This window comes from Archocentrus centrarchus, unplaced genomic scaffold (assembly GCF_007364275.1).
Source record: "Archocentrus centrarchus isolate MPI-CPG fArcCen1 unplaced genomic scaffold, fArcCen1 scaffold_65_ctg1, whole genome shotgun sequence".
NCBI lineage: Eukaryota > Metazoa > Chordata > Actinopteri > Cichliformes > Cichlidae > Archocentrus > Archocentrus centrarchus.
In genome coordinates this window covers 2,374-23,203 of record NW_022060282.1, presented here as the reverse complement: position 1 = coordinate 23,203, position 20,830 = coordinate 2,374, and the positions used below count along the sequence as shown (strand labels likewise).

Sequence of the window (20,830 nt, the reverse complement as noted above, 5' to 3'; positions counted from 1 at the left end):
GACATGGAAGACGTCTACATATTCGGCTATTTGGTAGCGGTATCTCTTCTGTTTGGGCTCGGAGGATACCTGATTTACCGGTAAATCAAGAAAATCTGGGCGGCAGTTCGACATCTGCAGAGGCTGCCGACCCAGGTGGATGGGCTGTCCAGGGCCGTACAAACTCAGACTCAAAGCCTGTTGGACCTGAGCCGTAAAGCTGGTGAGTAGCCCAGCTGAGAACGTGCTCGCAGGCGAGAGGGGTTCGATCTGGAGATAAAGTTCGGTTCTGCACGGTGAGGACGGTAACAAATGAATTTGGAATATTGGATTACTGAATGGGTTCCCCAGTGAGACTGAAGGCTGTTGGAAAAAAACAAGCAGCCTGTTCCAAAACAACATCTGCATTATCAGGAATTTGGCTCCCTAGCCGGCCTTGGCTGGCAATCATATCTCTCCAGGCCTATGTGTGACGGTCGCTCTCCCCCTCAGCCCTCACTGTGATTTGTGAAGCTGGATCTGGTGTACCACGGCCGCTGATGAATTTCCATCACTATCAGCGAACTGTTGTGGCTAGGAGCTGGCATCTGGGCTCCACAATGCCCCCACCCTCTCGTCTCCGTCTGCATCCCCTCCTGACCTGACCTTACCCACCATATTGCTATCCTGGCTTTAAATGTGCAAATATGCTTTTGCTGAGGTGTTTTTTGGAACCTCGTACGGTGTTTATAATGAATACAGTACGAGATGATTTTTTTTAACCTACCTATCCCAGTGTATCTCTTTCTGTTCTTCTGCTAAAGGTAGTGCTGCGAGTCAGCTGCATGACCTCAGGACACCTGTCCCCCCTATTTGTTCTGTTTTTTTTTGTATTTCTTGGATGGGTGTTCTGGAACGCAAATTTCATTATATGTTTTCATTATATGTTTACATATATATGACAATAAAGTCTTCTTGATTGAAGATCTCCCGGACTGGGGCTTCTGCCAGGCATTCCCAGCACACCCTCACAATACGTTTTGGTGTGCCAGGTCTGTCCAGCATCTTCCCCCGCCACCTGATCCAACTCACCACCAGGTGGTGATCAGTTGACAACTCAGCGCCTCTCTTCACCTGAGTGTCCAGAACATACGGCCGCAGATCTGATGATACGATTACAAAATCGATCATCGACCTGCGACCTAGGGTGTCCTGGTGCCATGTGCACTTATGGACATCCTTATGTTCGAACATGGTTTTTGTTATGGACAAACTGTGGCTTGCACAGTAGTCCAATAACAAAACACCATTCGGGTTCAGATCAGGCAGGTCGTTCCTCCCAATCACGCCCCTCCAGGTCTCACTGTCATTGCCCACGTGAGCGTTGAAGTCTCCCAGCAAGACTATGGAGTCACCAGATGGAGCACTCTCCAGCACCCCGCCCAGCGACTCCAAAAAGGGTGGGTACTCTGAACTGTCATTCGGCGCATAAGCACAAACAACAGTCAGGACGCAGCAGGAAGGTGCAGGGAAACTACCCTCTCGTCCACCGGTGTAAACTCCGACGTACAGGCAGCAAGCCGGGGGGATACCAGTGCAGAGCAGCTACCTAAACTATGCTCCCAGTGAGGTCGATTATCTCGTCAATAGTTTTACATCCTCACTGCGTACGACTTTGGATGCTGTGGCTCCTCTTAAAAGGAAAGCTTCAAATCAGAAGTGCCTGACTCTGTGGTATAATTCACTAACGCACAGCTTAAAGCAGATAACCCGTAAGCTGGACAGAGAATGGCGTCTCACTAAATTAGAAGATGCTCATTTAGCCTGGAAAAAGAGTTTGTTGCTCTATAAAAAAGCCCTCCGTAAAGCTAGGACATCTTACTACTCATCATTAATTGAAGAAAATAAGAACAACCCCAGGTTTGTTTTCAGCACTGTAGCCAGGCTGACAAAGAGTCAGAGCTCTGTAGAGCTGGGTATTCCTTTCACTTTAACTAGTAGTGACTTCATGGATTTCTTTACATATAAAATTTTAGACATTAGAAAAAAATTATTCATAACATCTCAAAGATTTATCTTCATGTTCGGCTGCTTTCAGCACTGCTGGTATTTGTTTAGACTCTTTGGCTCCAGTTGATCTTTCTGAGTTAACTTCAATAGTTACTTCCTCCAAACCAGCAACATGTTTATTAGATCCCATTCCTACTAGAATGTTCAAAGAAGTCTTTCCAATTATTGATGCTTCAATCCTAAAAATGATCAATCTGTCTTTATTAGTTGGCTATGTACCACAGGCCTTCAAGGTGGCTGTAATTAAACCTCTACTTAAAAAGCCATCACTTGACCCAGCTGTCTTAGCTAATTATAGGCCAATATCTAACCTTCCTTTTCTCTCAAAGATCCTTGAAAGAGTAGTTGTAAAACAGCTAACTGATCATCTGCAGAGGAACGGTTTATTTGAAGAGTTTCAGTCAGGTTTCAGAATTCATCACAGTACAGAAACAGCATTAGTGAAGGTTACAAATGATCTTCTTACAGCCTCTGACAGTGGACTCATCTCTGTTCTTGTCCTGTTGGACCTCAGTGCAGCTTTTGATACTGTTGACCATAACATTTTATTACAGAGATTAGAGCATACTATAGGTATTAAAGGTACTGCACTGCAGTGGTTTGAATCATATCTATCTAATAGACTCCAATTTGTTCATGTAAATGGGGAGTCTTCTTCACACACTAAGGTCAATTATGGAGTTCCACAGGGTTCTGTGTTAGGACCAATTCTATTTACACTGTACATGCAGTATTATTAGAAAGCATTGCATCAATTTTCATTGTTATGCAGATGACACTCAGCTTTACCTATCAATGAAGCCAGATGACGCACATCAATTAGTTAAACTGCAGGAATGTCTTAAAGACATTAAGGCCTGGATGACCTCTAATTTCCTGCTTCTAAATTCAGATAAATCTGAAATTCTTGTACTCGGCTCCACAAATCTTAGAAACATGGTGTCTAACCAGATACTTACTCTGGATGGCATTACTTTGATTTCCAGTAACACTGTGAGAAATCTTGGAGTCATTTTTGACCAGGATATGTCCTTCAATGCACATATTAAACAAATATGTAGGACCGCTTTTTTGCATTTGCGCAATATTTCTAAAATTAGAAACATCCTTTCTCAGAGTGATGCTGAAAAGCTAATTCATGCATTTATTACTTCTAGGCTGGACTATTGTAATTCGTTATTATCAGGCTGTCCTAAAAGCTCCCTGAAAAGCCTTCAGCTGATCCAAAATGCTGCAGCTAGAGTACTGACAGGGACTAGAAAGAGAGAGCAGATTTCTCCCATATTGGCTTCTCTTTATTGGCTCCCTGTTAAATCTAGAATAGAATTTAAAATCCTTCTCCTCACCTACAAGGTCTTGAATAATCAGGCCCCATCTTATCTCAAAGACCTCATAGTCCCGTATCACCCCAACAGAGCACTTCACTCTCAGACTGCTGGCTTACTTGTGGTTCCTAGGATACTTAAGAGTAGAATGGGAGGCAGAGCCTTCAGCTTTCAGGCCACTCTTCTGTGGATCCAGCTCCCAGCTTGGATTCAGGAGACAGACACCCTCTCTATTTTTAAGATTAGGCTTAAAACTTTCCTTTATGATAAAGCTTATAGTTATGGCTGGATCAGGTGACCCTGAACCAGTCCTTAGTTATGCTGCTATAGGCCTAGGCTGCTGGGGGATGTTCCCACAATAGACTGTTTCTTTTTATTCACCTTATTTACTTTGTTTATACTCCACTCTGCATTTAATCATTAATTGTTATTAATCTCTGGCTCTCTTCCACAGCATGTCTTTTTGCTCCCCTCAGCCCAACCGGTCGCGGCAGATGACTGCCCCTCCCTGAGCCTGGTTCTGCTGGAGGTTTCTTCCTGTTAAAGGGAGTTTTTCCTTCCCACTGTCACCCAGTGCTGCTCATAGGGGGTCGTTTTTTGACTGTTGGGTTTTCTCTGTATTATTGTAGAGTCTTTACCCGCAATACAAAGCGCCTTGAGGCGACTGATTGTTGTGATTTGGCGCTATATAAATAAAATTGAATTGAATTGAATTGAATACAAGAATACCCACCCCAGCTCGCTGCCTCTCACCGAGGGCAACTCCAGACTGGAACAGAGTCCAGCCCTTCTCCATTAGACTGGTTCCAGAGCCCAGGCCATGCGTTGAGGTGAGCCCAACTATATCTAGCTGGTATCTCTCAACCTCACGCACTAGCTTAGGCTCCTTCCCCACCAGAGAGGTGACATTCCATGTCCCAATAGCTGGGGATCGGTCCGCCAGGGCCTTCGCCCTCGGACACCGTCCGACACACACTGCACCCGACCCCTACGAAACTAAAACTAACTAAAATTAAGTTATGCAAATAGTTTGTTTTATTTCTAATACAGTTTTAAAATTAATCACTTTCTTTCTCCATAATGTACAACAAAAATGATCAAAGATGCCAATAATCAGACCCCCCCCCATTGCTTTTTTTAATTTTTCTATCACAAGAACAGTTTTACAAAATTAGTGTCTAACTTATTTTTTCAACCACAGACAAAATCATTTTCTTTGACAGTTTTTTAGCTCCAAAATGAGCGTCCTAAAATGAATAAAACATTCCTTCCAGAATCTGAGGAAACAAAATCAAATTTTTATACCTGTTCTCTTCAAACTGTGTCGACCATAGTTCACGTATTTCTTCAGCCAGCCAACACAGACCTCAGTTAAATATTTTTTTGTCTGCATATTTAAATCATCATCATGATCCCACTTCAGTTTGGTTCTGACAGCCTGTTCTTTTGGAGCGATCCATGTTTGTGTCTTCAGATCAAATACTATGAAATCTTCTCCATCATAGCCATACTGAAGAAATCCTCTAATATCTTCGTACTCATCGTCCCACTCACAGCCATAAAACAGCTGGACAACGTGGACACCTGAGAGAAAAAGAGCCAGAATCAGCCAACCATCATGTGAGGTCCATGATGAGACAGTGGAGGTCAAATGTCACTTCATCTCTGTTAATTACTGTGTCTGAGACAGGCCGGCACATAATACAACTTCACATTATACACGATCACAAATGAAGCAAAACATGCGAGCTAACGAATACGGTCCTTTAAAAAGTTCCAGTTCTGACAGATCAGATGGTAGAAAAAGAAAAACTGTGGTAATGGATACAGATGAGTGATGGGTGATGGACAACAAAGAATATGAAAATAATTCATCTTAAACAAACCTCCAGTTTGGCTGAAGCGCTGCTTCGCAGTTTCAATATCGGCTCTGAACGTTTGCTGGGTGTTATTGAACCCTTGAATCTCTGTGGCCCAGTACTGTGGATCGTCCTCTGTGGCTTTTTTTATCCAGTCCTGTGTGGGCTCTACTCTCCGGCTGCTGCTGTCATAGTGAATGATTGGAACGTCATTGATCATCCCGACTACCACAAACTCTGGGAACTCTGGGATCCCAGAAGATCCAGTGTAGAAATACTGCAGAAAGTGAGTCACTGTAAAACAATTAATATATTACATTTTAATAACATCCAGTGTTTAACTTATTTTTACATCAGCAACACATGGTAGACTCTAATAAAGTCTATAATGCCAAAATAAACACTCACTAATACATCAATGGTAACTTATTTATAAAAAGGCTGAAAATCACTGAAACACATACAGTAACTTAATCATCACATTCATTTATGAAAATCAGTCTGAGCCGTGTTTTCTAAACAGTTCAGTCTGTAACATAAACATAAACAAAGGCCCAACTTAAAACTAGAGTGGAACCTGCTACATTGTAGCTACGCTGTAACCAGAAACCCCTCTGAACCCCTGCAGCTCAACCTAACACGCACTTCCCTACAAATGTAACTAAGAGTGAGGACCCAGGAGCAGGGCTGCTCGATAAATTAATAAATACAAATGCAATACCAGTTATCATGACTAACAATACTAGGAAGAAACTGCTTTATTTACTGTTTAATCGGGGAGGTCTAAATTGTCCCAATCTTAAGTGGTACTACTGGGCTGCACAGCTGAGCTCTATTATGTTCTATTTTTCAAACAAAGAGAATCCACACTGGGTGGAAATGAGTCCCATAATTTAAAACTAGCACTTCCCACATTTATGCACTCTGACACAGTAAGAAACCTGCAGAAACAAGTTAAGAATCCCATTCTGAGGCACATGACAGAAATTTAATCCAAAATGGCCATAATGGGTTTGTTGCACCAGGAAGAGCAGATGCAGTATTTAAAACATGGGCATCCTGTCATGGTCCCCGCCCTCTCCGGGCTAGCGTTCCCCAGTATTGTTGTTCTTCTTTGTGCAGGTATTGTTTCCGGGGCAGGCTCGGTGTTTTCTCCACCTTCTTACCAGCCTCTTCCGGCAATGAGTTGCACACCTGATGGCAATTGCTAATCACTCACCTGCTCTTCCTGAATGCTCACCTGACAAGTAGGGACAGTGTAGATCATTTAGATGAATGATTGTGTATTTTGCAATGTGTGTACTATATTGGATGCCGTACTTGTTGCAGCGCGGGCTCCACCTATTGGTTTTTCCAGATGCAGACACGTTGTGAAGCTATCGCTTTCAGGCTGCCATTAAAAACCGCTGTTAACTAAGTCAAATCTCCTCACTCATTTCGACATGGTGTCAAAAGATGTTTGGATCTGCAGTGCGTGAGTCCGTTTTTTTCCTTCTTTTTTTTTGCCAAACATTGAAAGACCCGCAGCTTGCTAACTATGGCGGAGGGATTTCGCAGACCCGACCCGCTCCGTTTTGAAGGAGACAACGCTGAGAACTGGCGTATTTTTGAGAGGGAATATAACATCTTCATTAAAGCAGCACATGCGAATAAACCTGCTAAGACAAAAGCGTACAGAAGCCATTGAATGGGTGCATTCCCCTGGCGTTTGGGTGCATTCCCCTACAAAAAATACAAAAAATAGAATGTATAAAAATATATACATACATACCTACATTGGTGCATCTGTACATTGTAAGAAAGTAAATGCGTGTATACATATAATAATGAAGATGATGAATATTGCACTTGGTGAATGAATATTGCACTAGTGAATGAATACTGGATATTATCAATATAGGAGTGATAGATATTGTTCAGTATGAATAATATAATATTGCACAGAGATGTGGGTATTGCACAGTTACGGTGGGTGAGTGTGTGAGTTCAGGGTGGTGATTGCTCTGGCGAAGAAACTGTTCTTGAGTCTGTTTGTTCTGGCTTTGATGCACCTGTAGCGCCTGCCAGAGGGCAGCAGGTCAAACAGGTCAAAGCCAGGGTGTGAGCTGTCCTTGATGATGTTCCTGGCTCTGCTGATGCAGCGGGAGGTGTAGATGTCCATCAGGGAGGGGAGAGGGCAGCCAACGATTCTTTGTGCTGTCTTGACTACCCTCTGAAGCCTGACCCTGTCTGCCTCAGTGCAGCTGCCGTACCATACTGTGATATAGTACGTCAGCAGGCTCTCAATGGATGAGCGGTAGAAGGTCAGCAGCAGGTTTGAGTCCAAGTTGTTCTTCCTGAGGACCCTCAGGAAGTGAAGTCGCTGCTGAGCCTTCTTGATAACAGCTGTGATGTTATCTGACCAAGAGAGATCAGCAGAGATGAGGACACCGAGAAACCTGAAGGTGTGGACCCTCTCCACACGCTCGCAGTTGATGTAGAGGGGAGCTGGGTCAGTCCTGTGCTTCCTGAAGTCGATGATGATCTCTTTTGTTTTCATGGTGTTCAGTACCAGGTTGTTCTCTGAACACCAGGCTGTCAACTTCAGGACCTCCTCTCTGTAAGCTGCCTCATCTCCCTTTGAGATGAGTCCGACCACTGTGGTGTCGTCAGCAAATTTGACGATGAGGTTGTTATTGTGGGCCGGACTGCAGTCATGGGTGTAGAGGCAGTACAGGAGGGGGCTCAGCACACAGCCCTGTGGGGAGCCAGTGCTCAGTGTGCGGGTGGAGGAGAGATGGGGGCCAAGTCTCACAGTCTGGGGCTGGTTGGTTAAGAAGTCCTTGATCCAGGAACATGTGAGAGGGGGGAGGCCCTGGGTGTGCAGTTTGGTTGTGAGAATGTCCGGGATGATTGTGTTGAACGCTGAGCTGTAATCCACAAAGAGCATGCGAGCGTAGCTCTGCTGCTGCTCCAAGTGGCTCAACACAGAGTGGAGAGCTACAGCGATGGCGTCCTCTGTGGATCTGTTTGCACAATATGCAAACTGATGGGTGTCGAAAGTGGGGGGCAGATGGTCTTTGATGTGCTGGAGAACCAGCCTCTCAAAGCACTTCATGATTACCGGTGTGAGGGCCACAGGGCGGTAATCATTTAGGCTGGTGACAGATGGCCTTTTGGGCACGGGGATGATTGTGGCTGTTTTTAGGCACTGTTTCTCATTCACCTTATTTACTTTGTTTATACTCCATTCTGCATTTAATCATTAATTGATATTAATCTCTGGCTCTCTTCCACAGCATGTCTTTCTCTCCCCTCAGCCCAACCGGTCGCGGCAGATGACTGCCCCTCCCTGAGCCTGGTTCTGCTGGAGGTTTCTTCCTGTTAAAAGGGAGTTTTTCCTTTCCACTGTCGCCAAGTGCTGCTCATAGGGGGTCGTTTTGACTGTTGGGTTTTCTCTGTATTATTGTAGGGTCTTTACCCACAATACAAAGCGCCTTGAGGCGACAGTTTGTTGTGATTTGGCGCTATATAAATAAAATTGAATTGAATTGAATTGAATTGAATTGAATTGAATTTTAGGCAGGGGGGGATGACTGCTTGGGCCAGGGAGAAGTTGAAAATCCTGGTGAGAATCAGGGTGAGCTGGTGGGCACACGCTCTGATCACCTTGCCAGGTACTCCGTCTGGTCCGGCAGCCTTCCTGGGGTTCACTGCCAGGAGCACGCGCCGTACCTCATGCTCCTGGACAGTGAGTGGGGTGCAGCCTGGGGGGGGCAGGACTGGAGCAGATGGGTGGTCCTGCGGCATCTCAAAGCGAGCAAAGAAACAGTTAAGTTCCTCTGCTAGTGACACACTCAGGTCTCCTGCAGTCAAATCACAGCCTCTGAAGTTTGTGATGTTCTGAATGCCCTGCCACACCTCCCGTGTGTTATTGCTGGACAGATGGGGCTCTATTCTCCTCCTGTAGTCCGTTTTGGCTTTTTTAATTCCTCTTTTCAGGTCAGCTCGAGCAGCACTGTACAGAGCTCTGTCGCCTGACCTGAAGGCAGCATCACGGGTTTTGAGGAGTGAACGGACCTGGCTGTTCATCCAGGGTTTCTGGTTAGGGAAAACCCGGATGTTTTTGCTAACAGTCACATTTCCGATACAGAACTTAATGTAGTCCAGTACCGTCCCTGTGAATGTTTCTAGGTCCTCGTGTTCGAATAAGTCCCAGTCTGTGTACTCAAAGCAGTCCTGTAGGTCGGAGAGTGCGTTTTCAGGCCAGGTTGTAATGGTTTTTACAGTAGGCCTGGCTTTCCGTCTGAGGGGGGTGTATGCTGGGGTGAGCAGCAGGGAAAGATGGTCGGACTGGCCGAGGTGGGGGAGGGGTTTGGCTCTGTAAGCGTGCTTAATGTTGGAGTAAACATGGCCAAGAGTGTTCTCCCCTCTTATGGAACATTTGACATGTTGGTGGAATTTCGGGAGTACAGTCTTTAAGTTCGCCTTGTTAAAGTCTCCCGCGATAATAAGAACACCGTCGGGGTGGACCCGCTGCTGTTCGTTAATGGCGTTCAGCAGGAGAGAGAGCGCCATGCTAACGTTAGCATCGGGAGCTATATACACAGCTGTGACGATCACTACTGTTAGCTCTCTGGGTAGAAAAAAAGGCCGACATCTTACAGACATGTACTCGAGGTCTGGGGAACAATGTTTGTCTATGATTGTTCCGTTGTTACACCAGTCCTCATGCACGTAAATACAGAGACCCCCTCCCCTGCTCTTACCGGAGTCCTTGGTCCGATCTCCGCGTAGCAGAGTGTGGCCTGCTAGCTGCACGCTAGCATCGGGAATGTGGGGGTTTAGCCAGGTCTCGGTGATAATCATTACACAGCAGTCACGAACATAGCGATTTACAGCCAGCTCTAACTCTAGGTTGTCCGTTTTATTTACCATGGACCTGGCGTTGGAGAGATACAGGCTTGGCAGAGGAGGCCTGTGTGGTTGGCATTTCAGCTTCAGCATAAAGCCGGACCTGCAGCCCCGCTTCTGCTTCCTCTCCCTCCGCCATCGGTGGCACCTTCCAGACCCGATAACAATCCACGGAGCACCCGGCGGTCTCGCTATTGCGTCTGGGATGTTATGAGTGTAGTGAAAATCACTCGATACTGATATCTTGTGCCGGTAGCCAATGTCCACAAGATCCTGGCGTGTTGTAGCAGTTGTTTGCAGAGACAAATGCACCAAAACTAACAAATATGAAATACAAAAAGTACAAAAAGTACAAAAAAGAGCACCGAAAGGAAGAGCCGTGAGCCGCTGCGTCTGTGCGTGCCGCCATCTTGATCAGGAACTTTGATTTGTAAGCCAGATCGAAAGTATAAAGGCTGAACTGTATGTTGATATGTTCTTGTGTTGAAAAAAAAAGAGTAGTAAGTAGTAATGTGTTTATGCTTTCAGTTTTCATCCCCATTGTGTCCAAGCTTAAAAAAAGTGTGGGGTGGGGGGCAGATTTGAAGTGTTAGGGATTATTTTTTACTCAGTGAATCCAGTAAATTAATTAATAAACAGTGGATCAACCAAATAATAAACAATTAAATAATACATTAGACAGAGAGCAACAGATCAGAAAGTACTAACTTCTCTGTTTCAGTGCACCTAATCTTGAGGACCAGCCACCGAACGTACAATTAGAACATTACCAACGTCACCATGTTCTGTCACTAATCTGGACAAGATTTCTCTGTATTGATTAAATTAGAACATCAGGAAGAAGATGTGCTGACTGTGATGACTGAGAGGAATCTGAGTCATGAAAACCAGCTGGAATGAGCCTGGATGACGAAGGTCAACTCATAGCACCCAGAGATTGTTTATGCTTAGATAATGACGAGCTGTATAAAAATGTTTTGGTTAGACAGGAACACAGGCTCAGAGGGAGAGAGTGCACACTCTTACTCTGAGCCCCCACATGGCCATGTGTACTTTTTCTGATCCTTTAATATATTAAATGTTTTACTTTTTTAATTAAAGTGTTTCAGGTGTCTTCCTTCACAAAAAACCTGTTTACCTGACAGATGGTGACCCCGACGTGATAAAGAACTGATAACAGGTAATGACAGGTGATTTGTGAAGGAGGATGATTGGCAAAAGAGGACAAAGGGGAATATTTTCTCCAGGACTCAGCTTGAAACTTGAACTCCTCAAAACACTCACAGGGGTGCGTCATAAATAAGGTAAGCAGAAACCTGTTGTTTTTAAATAACCGAATTCTGCAGAATTGGACGTTGAAATTTTTTGTGAGTGAGGAGGAGGAAATGTCACGAGAGAATGGTAAATGGTAAATGGACTAGCTCTTATATAGCGCTTTTCTACTCAGTATGAGCACTCAAAGCGCTATTAGAACAAATTTTAGAGGATCTGTTAAACTGCTTAAAGCTTGAAAATATTAAAGTGTCAGAAAAACAAAAAGGGATTGACTTTAAAAAATGAATAAAAAGATAATGGGTGAAAGAAATAAAATAAGTGAAGTGATAAGAGTTGAAATGAGTGAAAAAGGATTGTGAGAGATGAAGGAACATAAAACTGCCCTATAGCAATAGACTATTGATCAAATTTATTTAATAAAACCAAGAAGTGTGTGTGGCTGGAAAATGTTCTAATGAATAGAGATAACTCCTTATATCCACAGCAACAGTAGTGTGACAATTGGCATTATACCATGAGAGACATATAAAATAGTAATAATTTTGCAAAAATTACTGAATGTTGTCAATTTATCTGTCGGCTTACCAGAGGCGGATTTCTGGATAGACACTTGCGTTGGCCTACGGGCAGAGGCTCATAGCTGCCTAAGACAGTAAAATATTGGCTTTCTTGTAGCGTACACTAAAGTAGTTTCATTGAGATAAAATAAGGATTTGACTGGGTCAACTCTCATGGTACACGTTGGCAGTAAATAAAAATTGTAACAAAAGTGTTGTGTGAATAAAATAGAGACTAAGAAATTGGCATGAAATTGTTAGTAAAAGTTGCAACTAAAAGTGTGAATGAAGACGCCTCTATGTGTGTATATGTGTGTGTGTATATGTGTGTATCTGTGTGTGTGGGAACAAGTGGGCTGATACTGCAGTGAAAAAAAAGGGATGACATACTAAAGAAACCGGTTAATGTAAAGAAAATTAAGGGTGCATAAAGTGCAGAGGACAAATATCAAGGTCGCAGTAAATATAAACAAAAAGGAGGAGACGTCCCCTGCTAATTTATTAGATAAAGCAAAAGCTCAAATAAATTCTTTGTTTTAAATTATGCACCTGGAAAACAAAAGAAAACAAAATCTGGGAAAAACTCTAGAGCTGAATCACATAGGAAAAGGAAACTGTTTCTGTTGCTATCTGTCTGTGTGTGTAGCTGAGTCAGTGTGTGTGTGTCTGTGTGTGTGTGTGTGTGTGTGTGTGTGTGTGTGTGTGTGTGTGTGTGTGTGTGTGAGCAGAGAAAGAAAACAACTGGAGTGAGTGTGAGTGTGTGTGGCTCAGAGACAGACACAGAGAGAAAGAGAAAATGGAAAATTGTTGTAAAGTTAACATCTGGAGTGTGTTGTGCAAATGTGTGTGCGTCTCTCTCAGCATTTGGTGTGTGTGTGTGTCTGTCACTACAGCATTGGTGCGTGTGTGCGTGTGAATCTAAGTTTGTGTGTGTGTCAGAGAGACACAGCTTGTGTGCGTGTGAGTGAGAGAAAAAATGAGTTATGAGTGAAATAAGTTGTTTGTTTAATGTTTGTTTTCAATTTTTTGTTGTTTTCCCTTTTTTTGCTTTTGTTTGTTTGTTTATTTGTTTTGGTATGGATAGTAGAGTTAGGGAGTGAGGTCAAGAGCTCTCAGGGATAAGGTTTATCCCTGATACAAAGTGAGTATTGCTACCATTGAAGGATTTAAAAAAAAAAAAAAGGAAAGGGACAGGACAGTCAGGAGTTCATTATTTTTAGAGAATATCATATATTTATTTTATTTTATTTAAAAAAATGCATTCTCAGTTTTATTTTTATTCCTTTTTCTCTCTTGATTTTTTGGTTGTCTAGGACTTTGCTTAGTTCTCTTGTTCCCCTGGGGAGCAAAAATATTTTTATTTCACTCCCTTTCTTTTCTTTTCTTTTCTTTTCTTTTTGCACATTCTTAGAGAGTGGTTTGATAAATAATCCTGAATATCTTGGGAAAAATTGGGGAGGGGATAAACCCCTTAGAAACACTGAGAAGCAGATATATTTGTTTCATTTATTGTTTTATTTTACTTATTTTGTTTTGATTTTACTCTTTAATTTTATTTCTTTTATTTTAAAGGGGAGCACACTCGTGGGTCCCTGACTCTATCTGATTAGAGACAATTAGTGGAGAAAAGCTAAACTTAATTGACTTTCCTAAAATAAAAGCCAATACAGCAGACAAATGCCTTGATCATCACAAATTATGTCAAATTGTTGTTAAATTTCAAGAAAAAATTTCCATGAGGAGCACAGTATTGGTGAAACCTTAAAAAGAAAAGTTACACAAATCAGTCTGTGTGAATATTTTGTGACACACTTGAATCAAAGCAAAACAAAGTGCCAAACCTTGAGCTGCCGCTCTGTTACAATGCAAAACATGTAGGATAAAATAAAATCATCTGATTTTCTCTTTTGTGCATTTACATTTGTTTATTTGGTAGATTTGTTTAAAGCTAACGTTATAAGAGAAAAGCAGAGAACATTTAAATTTTGAATGTATGACAATCTGATATTAAATTAAGCATTAAAGAAAAAAATCCCAAAAGCTAATGATATAAAACTGAGTATGCCCTTTAGATAAATAAGCTAAATTAAGGTTAATTAGTGAGACAAAACAGAGTTTATGTCTCAAAGGAGGATATAAACTAGGAGAAGAGTAAAGATTTAACTAATAAAGATTTCTTAGTTTCATTGTAACAGGAGCTGAACAACAACACTGGGGCTGCAGGAGACTGGATCAGGTACCAATAAAGAAACTGGTGCAGATCGAGGTGTTCAAGATCACACCCAAGCTCTCCTGAGCAGACTAACAGACTCTAAAGACTCAGGCAAAAGGCTCCTGGTTCCACATGACCCTCAGTAAGAAGGCCCAACTCAGACGAACAGGTGAACTGTAAGTTTCTTGACCTCTGTGTAAAGTCTGAGACCAGGAGGAGAGTCATCAACAGGGGTTCTCTTCGACATGGGGAGCATTAGGCCTTAAGCACGCTCAGTCACAGGCTCTCAGTGAAGAACCAAAACACATTAGTGGTCAAAGGTCAAGGAACTGCAAGAAAATAACAACTGACTGCAATGTTTCAATTCCAGTCTGAACATTCTCAGTAGTCTGACTCATAATTTGTTTGGATAATTTATCATTGGAAAGCCACAGGAATATAATCTGCTTTGTTTCTTATAACACTAATTATTGTTTTTTCTTGACATGAGGTCTAAGGAGGGACACGTCCTGATTTCAGTTAGATGTGTGAGTATGACCTCTGACCAGAGAATTACCACAACATTTCAGACTCACCTGAATAATTTTGACTGACTGCACTACATGGTGTTATATTCAGAGCAAGACCAATAAAGATACACAAATTACACAGAGTACAAAATAAATAAATGGAGTCATGACAGTAAAATAATCAAGGTTTCTCTCACTAACACTAAAACTGTGTCATTCTAAATAGAAAGCAGATTGTTTGTATATGATGTAAGACAGAATTAAGTCCAATTAGTTTTCCCTTTCTTTTTAGCAATTAAGATAACAATAATATCTGTAATTTTGGCAAGTTTTCCATTACATAACATTGAATAACATGCTTAATGAAACTCAAATTCTAATGCTGTCATTGAAAGATAACCAAATAATAAGAGAATGAGGACAAATATCATTTGCAATGAATATTGTTTTTATTGTTTTTTTTTATTTTTAATCAATTTTAACAAAAAAAAAAAAGAGAAAATAAATGGCTAAATTCTGAAATGTGAAATATAAGGTTTGGGGGCCAGAATTGGCCAGTAAAGTCTTAAACCTGGGTGTTTCTGGAGACCAAAAGGAGGGAGCTACCCTAAAATTGTATAATTTTTAAGTGAAAAGTAAAGAACAGATTCAAAACTGGCTCCTTTCCTCCCTGCTGAATTCCCATAGGCAATGTACTGTTGGATCTTGGTATCACAATTTTATATGTTTTTTTTCTTTATGTTTGCTTCTACCTTTAGTCTTTAGTGTTTTTGTTTTCATTTTATTCCATGGGTATAACACATGTACCCATGTGCAAAATTAAACTATAGGATTCTAGGATGACTAATCATAGACTGTGTGAGCTTTAGCATATATTGATATTTTTCCTGGTTTCTGTCCTAAATCTGTATTAAGTGTTGATTTCAGAGCATTAATTCCTTTTTATTTTTTATCTGAATAAATTGAATCATTTCTAGAATAGAAAAATTTAGACTGGGTTAAACTAATCAAGAGATCTTTAATATGAAGACACTGAATAATAGATCTTTCAAACATAAACTTCTGCTGTTAAATATGTCTCTTGGCAAATTGTAGTGTGTACATTTTAATTTGATAGTCTTTGAGTCAGGGAGTTATATTTAGTGGGTAAAATTAATAAATAAAACTATGTTGAACAGTTAGACCTGATCAGACCGCAGGTTCTATTCATATTTGAATTTTGACCCCAAAGACCTGCAGTTCAAGACTCAACTTTTCAAACTAAAGACAGCAGGAAAAATCAGTACAACTTAATACAACTGGACTAGTTTTCAAAGATACCAGTAACTGCTCCCCGCTATGGCCTGATAAGGAAATGTGCCTTTTACAGGGAATGTTTTGCCTCGGACTAGAACCCCTGTCCGTCACACTGTGGATGGGAACATCTCAGTGTGATGGCCTGTTATCGGAGTATAACTGGCATTAAAAATCCCTGGTTTGCCAAACAGAGGACTGACGTGTGGAGGATGGGAGTCTTGGGAAAATGGGATGGTGTCTGAATTAGTCCAGGTTGTAATAAAACAATCAGCCTGAAAGGCTTCTTTATGCCTAAGAGTTCCTGTTGGAGTTCCTAACAAATTTAAGGTACAGCAGCAGAGTTTGTGTCACTGTATGCCTTTGGGTCATAATTAAACAAAACTTAGATTGGGTTAATTATAATATTAAATTAGGAATGTTGATTAACCTTACAGAGGCTGACTGGAAAACTGGAACATCATTAACAGCAGAATAAAATAACAGATGTTACTTGTGTGGTTTACTCAGTCTAAATAATATTTAACCACAGCAGTTCAATTCTCCAGAGCACTGTCAAAATTAGTAGAGAACTCAAATAAATAAATAAATCCTGTATCTTTAATGATGGGAAAATGTTTTGGGAATCAGATGGACAAATTCAAACTTTCCCTATTTTCCTAAGGAATTGATCACCTGGGAAAAGACATAGAAAAGGGGGGTTTGAACCTGTAATGACAGGATCAGTTATTCAGTAAATAAATACTAATTGATGAAAGTGTGATAATAAATATTTGTTTCATGTGATGTGCTCTAAACAGATATATCTGAGGTTATGTTTTATGATCTTGTGTCTCGTGCTTTAGTCCACTTGTTAGGCATTTCTGTTTGTTTGGTCTTACTTTATAGAAAAGGAGGTGAATTTAGGAAATAAGAGTGCTAATAATAATAATGCTTTAGAAAGCTTTTTATATGTTTTTCCATTCTTTACTGAAAAAGAGAGCTGCTCTCTCCCTCTGTCTGTCTCTAACAAATGTGTGTGTGTGTGTGTGTGTGTGACCTTTTGAAGCATAAACACTGATTACAAAAGTCAGAGGCTCACAGAAATATCATGAGAGCAATTCTGGTTTGTAGTGACTTGTTGTGCTTTAAATATATTATATTCATGCCATTTTTGTTTGTTTTCATGTTGTTTTTAGTGTTAATCAATAGGTTAATAACCATAGGGGTGTTAAATTTTCACACCTGAATGGTGTGAAAAAGGAGGGAGTTGTTAGGGATTATTTTTTACTCAGTGAATAAAGGACAAATGTTTAAAGGTAAACTCCAGTAAATTGATTAATAAACAGTGGATCAACCAAATAATAAACAATTAAATAACACATTAGACAGAGAGCAACTGATCAGAAAGTTCTAACTTCTCTGTTTCAGTGCACCTAATCTTGAGGACCAGCCATCGAACGTACAATTAGAACATTACCAACGTCACCATGTTCTGTCACTAATCTGGACAAGATTTCTCTGTATTGATTAAATTAGAACATCAGGAAGAAGATGTGCCTATGACTGAGAGGAATCTGGGTCATGAAAACCAGCTGGAATGAGCCTGGATGACGAAGGTCAACTCATAGCACCCAGAGATTGTTTATGCTTAGATAATGACGAGCTGTATAAAAATGTTTTGGTTAGACAGGAACACGGGCTCAGAGGGAGAGAGTGCACACTCTTACTCTGAGCCCCCACATGGCCATGTGTACTTTTTCTGATCCTTTAATATATTAAATGTTTTACTTTTTTAATTAAAGTGTTTCAGGTGTCTTCCTTCACAAAAAACCTGTTTACCTGACAGAAGTTATTTTAGGTACCAAGTTATGGGGATGCCTTGTATTTTTAAAGAAAAAGTGAGTCATATTTACCAGTGTGTTTCTAATGTAATTCTGGGTACAAAGCTGTACAATGTTTAATCAATAAGTTTATCATTACCTGCTAATTTTTGCAGGATTGTTTATGTTAAGATACCTATGTTTGCACTGCCAGTAAGTTCGATTATTTTATTTGAATCGTGCTATCATCTGAGCACAGGTAGCTAGAGATGGTGAGGCAAAAAGAAAGCTCTCCGGGGCACAAAACAGAAAATGTGTCCGCATACACCTCAGAAAGTATATAGCAGCGCCCCTGTGTAATACGGCAGAAAACTTTATGTTGAGATGACAGAGTCACGCCCTTCTGCCGCTTTTGTCATGCGTTCTTGGTTCGAGACCAGCCGAGTTGAACCCATTTTTCAGCCGAGCACCAAATGCGTTCGCGGTGAAAAAACTGCTGAACGGTTCAAATACTGGCACCCTGTTGGTAGAAAAGCGTATTATTGTTTGTGTGCAGAGCAGAGCCCGACTGTACGAGTGAGCAAGAAGTTACGAGTCAAAGAGAGAGCCTCGTCTGGCCAACAGAGTGCTGGAAGTGAGTTCCCCCTGCTTACATTCGGACCTAACCTACAAACTCACCTTCTGATTTGTGCAAATAAAAGCTTTAAACTTTTAACAGTTGCTCCCACAGTTGGGTCCTTCATTTCCCATGACACATCCAGAGGACTTAAAACCATTAATGACCTCTATCTTCCAGAGTCTGATGTCACACACAACTTTTAATATATTCAAATGAGAAGTTTGTAAAAGCAAATCTGAGCAGTCTTAACAAATGTCCCCTTTCACTGTTGGAAAAAGCGAAAAATAACTTAACCTTGTAATGTCCTCCAGATTTCCTTACACGCATTGTCCTCTGTGGTCAAAATGACCCCACTTGGCTTGACTGTCATTTTTTGACCCCATATTACAACAGATGTTTTTAAATTAAATAAAAATGCAAAATTCAATCAAATTGCTTAAAATTGATTCTAATCATAAAGCGCATAGTATCGAACAGCCCCTCTTATTTTCAAATCATTGGATGAATGCAAAACATATTTTGATAGCAATAGATTTCATTTGGGGTAAAAAAAAACAACAGGACATTATGAGGGTTAAGAAAAGGCATCATCAGATTTCTATAACATGTTGATATCAAACTCATCAGAGAATTCAAAATATAAATTAATGTCCTGGAATGAGGATTTGACACAAATTTTTAGTGAGCAAGAGTGGGAAAAACATGTGCTAAAGTTCACACAATGTCTATAAATAGTTGTCTTAGAGTCCTACAATTTAAATGGTAAAAACACAGCAGACATGTACAAAGTGTGTCTCCATAGGAACATTAATTCACTGCATGTGGGAATGCAGGCAGATAAAAATATTTTGGGAGGAGGTAAAGAACATAACTGAAAATAATTCCTAAACAGATTATAGTAGACCCAAATGATTTCTGATGGTTCTATATGCAGAGAAGCAGAATTATAGCAAAGCTTAATGTGCATTTATAGACCTCAGTGTACTGACTGCAACAAAGTGTCCAGCTTTGACCTGCAGAAACATCAGCAGATTCAGCACCACCCAGCGGTTAAAGCAGATGTTATCTCGCTCGGCACTTGAAACAATAAAATATATTCATAAATCCAAGCAACAACTGTTTGAGAAGATTTGGAGACTTTTATTAATTTTATAAGGGATGTGGCCCTAACAGATGAAACGGTGGACTATTGAGAATAGTCCACCGTTAGTATGGGGTGGCTGTAGCTCAGTACGTAGAGCAGGTCACCTACTGATCGGAAGGTCAGCGGTTCGATTCCTGGCTACTCCAGGCTACATGCCAATGTATCTTGGGCAAGATACTTAACCCCAAGTTGCTCTCCGACCATCCTGTCGGAGTATGAATGTGTGTGAATGCTAGTTAATTAAAAGCACTTAGCTTAGTATAAACATGGAAGTGCTTGTATGAATGTGAGTGCATGGGTAAATGTAAACATGTTGTGTAAGCGCTTTGAGTGCTCTGACTGAGTAGAAAAGCGCTATATAAGAGCTAGTCCATTTACCAATGGACACCCTGTGGTTCCACGGTTCAGGAAATATATGGACCCACACTTTTTCTGGGAGCAGATTCTACTATCTAGGCCAAGCTGAAAAAGTGAATTACCTTCAGTAAGAGAAGCTTTGATTACTTTGCGTTATCATTACTTTTTTCTTTTTTGTGTGTTTGTTGTTTTGTTGGAATACAGATACCATGTAGTACAATCAAGCAACAAAATCAAAATTAAAGTCCCGGTGTTTTACATGCGGTGCAGGCCGACAGAAACAAATAAAATACAGAGATTTTTCCCTCCTAGCCCGGTAACACAATTACCTGTTAGTACAGTAAGGACGGTTTATTATGCTCACCTGCAGTCACACAGACAGAGTAGCAGAGAAGTATCAGGAGTCTAACTGTCCTCATTCTTTGCCATAATCCAAACGTCTCTCCTTTGAAACAAAGGAAAAAAGTGCTTATTTCTTTTCCCTTCAAAAACAGCTTTTTATTTTAATGTCCGTTTACTTCCTTTTTCCATTTTCAGCTTCACTTCCTTGTTCTTCTTCTTGTTTTAATGGCTGTTAACAAACCAGGGCCGTTTGTGGATTTCTGTAGTTGGCACTGAGAAACTGCCCAGCTCTCTTCCACTTCCTCTTCTTCCTTTTAATTTTATTGGTGAGACAGTGCAGCGCTGCTGCAAACTGGTATGCAGTGTGGACTTAAATGTAACTCCCCCCAAAAAAACAATAAAAACCTCCCACTAAACAAATTAGTCTGTTTTTAAAAAATGGAATATGGCCTGATAGAAACATGTTCTTTGGTCTCATCTTCTCCACCACATTTTCCTGCATGGTGTTTACCTGTTATAAATAATGTGCTATTTAAACCAATGTGTCCAAGTCTGAGTCGTGATCTGACCGTCTCCTCTCTCCTGCTCCTCATTTCTCCTGTGTTCAGGGGTGCA

The 20,830-nt window shown here is 41.0% G+C and overlaps 1 protein-coding gene across 1 annotated transcript in view; it reads right to left on the bottom strand.

Annotated features, from left to right (window-relative positions):
• The window catches only part of LOC115777705 (H-2 class I histocompatibility antigen, Q9 alpha chain-like), a 75,949-nt gene extending 55,523 nt beyond the window's left edge, over window positions 1-20,426 (bottom strand). Inside the window, exons 1-3 of the mRNA XM_030725668.1 lie at window positions 20,238-20,426; window positions 5,240-5,506; window positions 4,659-4,937 (exon numbers count right to left, since the gene is read on the bottom strand). Of these exons, the coding sequence (XP_030581528.1) occupies window positions 4,659-4,937; window positions 5,240-5,506; window positions 20,238-20,292 (601 nt within the window). The 5' untranslated portion in view covers window positions 20,293-20,426. The remainder of the gene's footprint in view (window positions 1-4,658; window positions 4,938-5,239; window positions 5,507-20,237) is intronic.
• Between the last annotated feature and the right edge of the window lie 404 nt (window positions 20,427-20,830).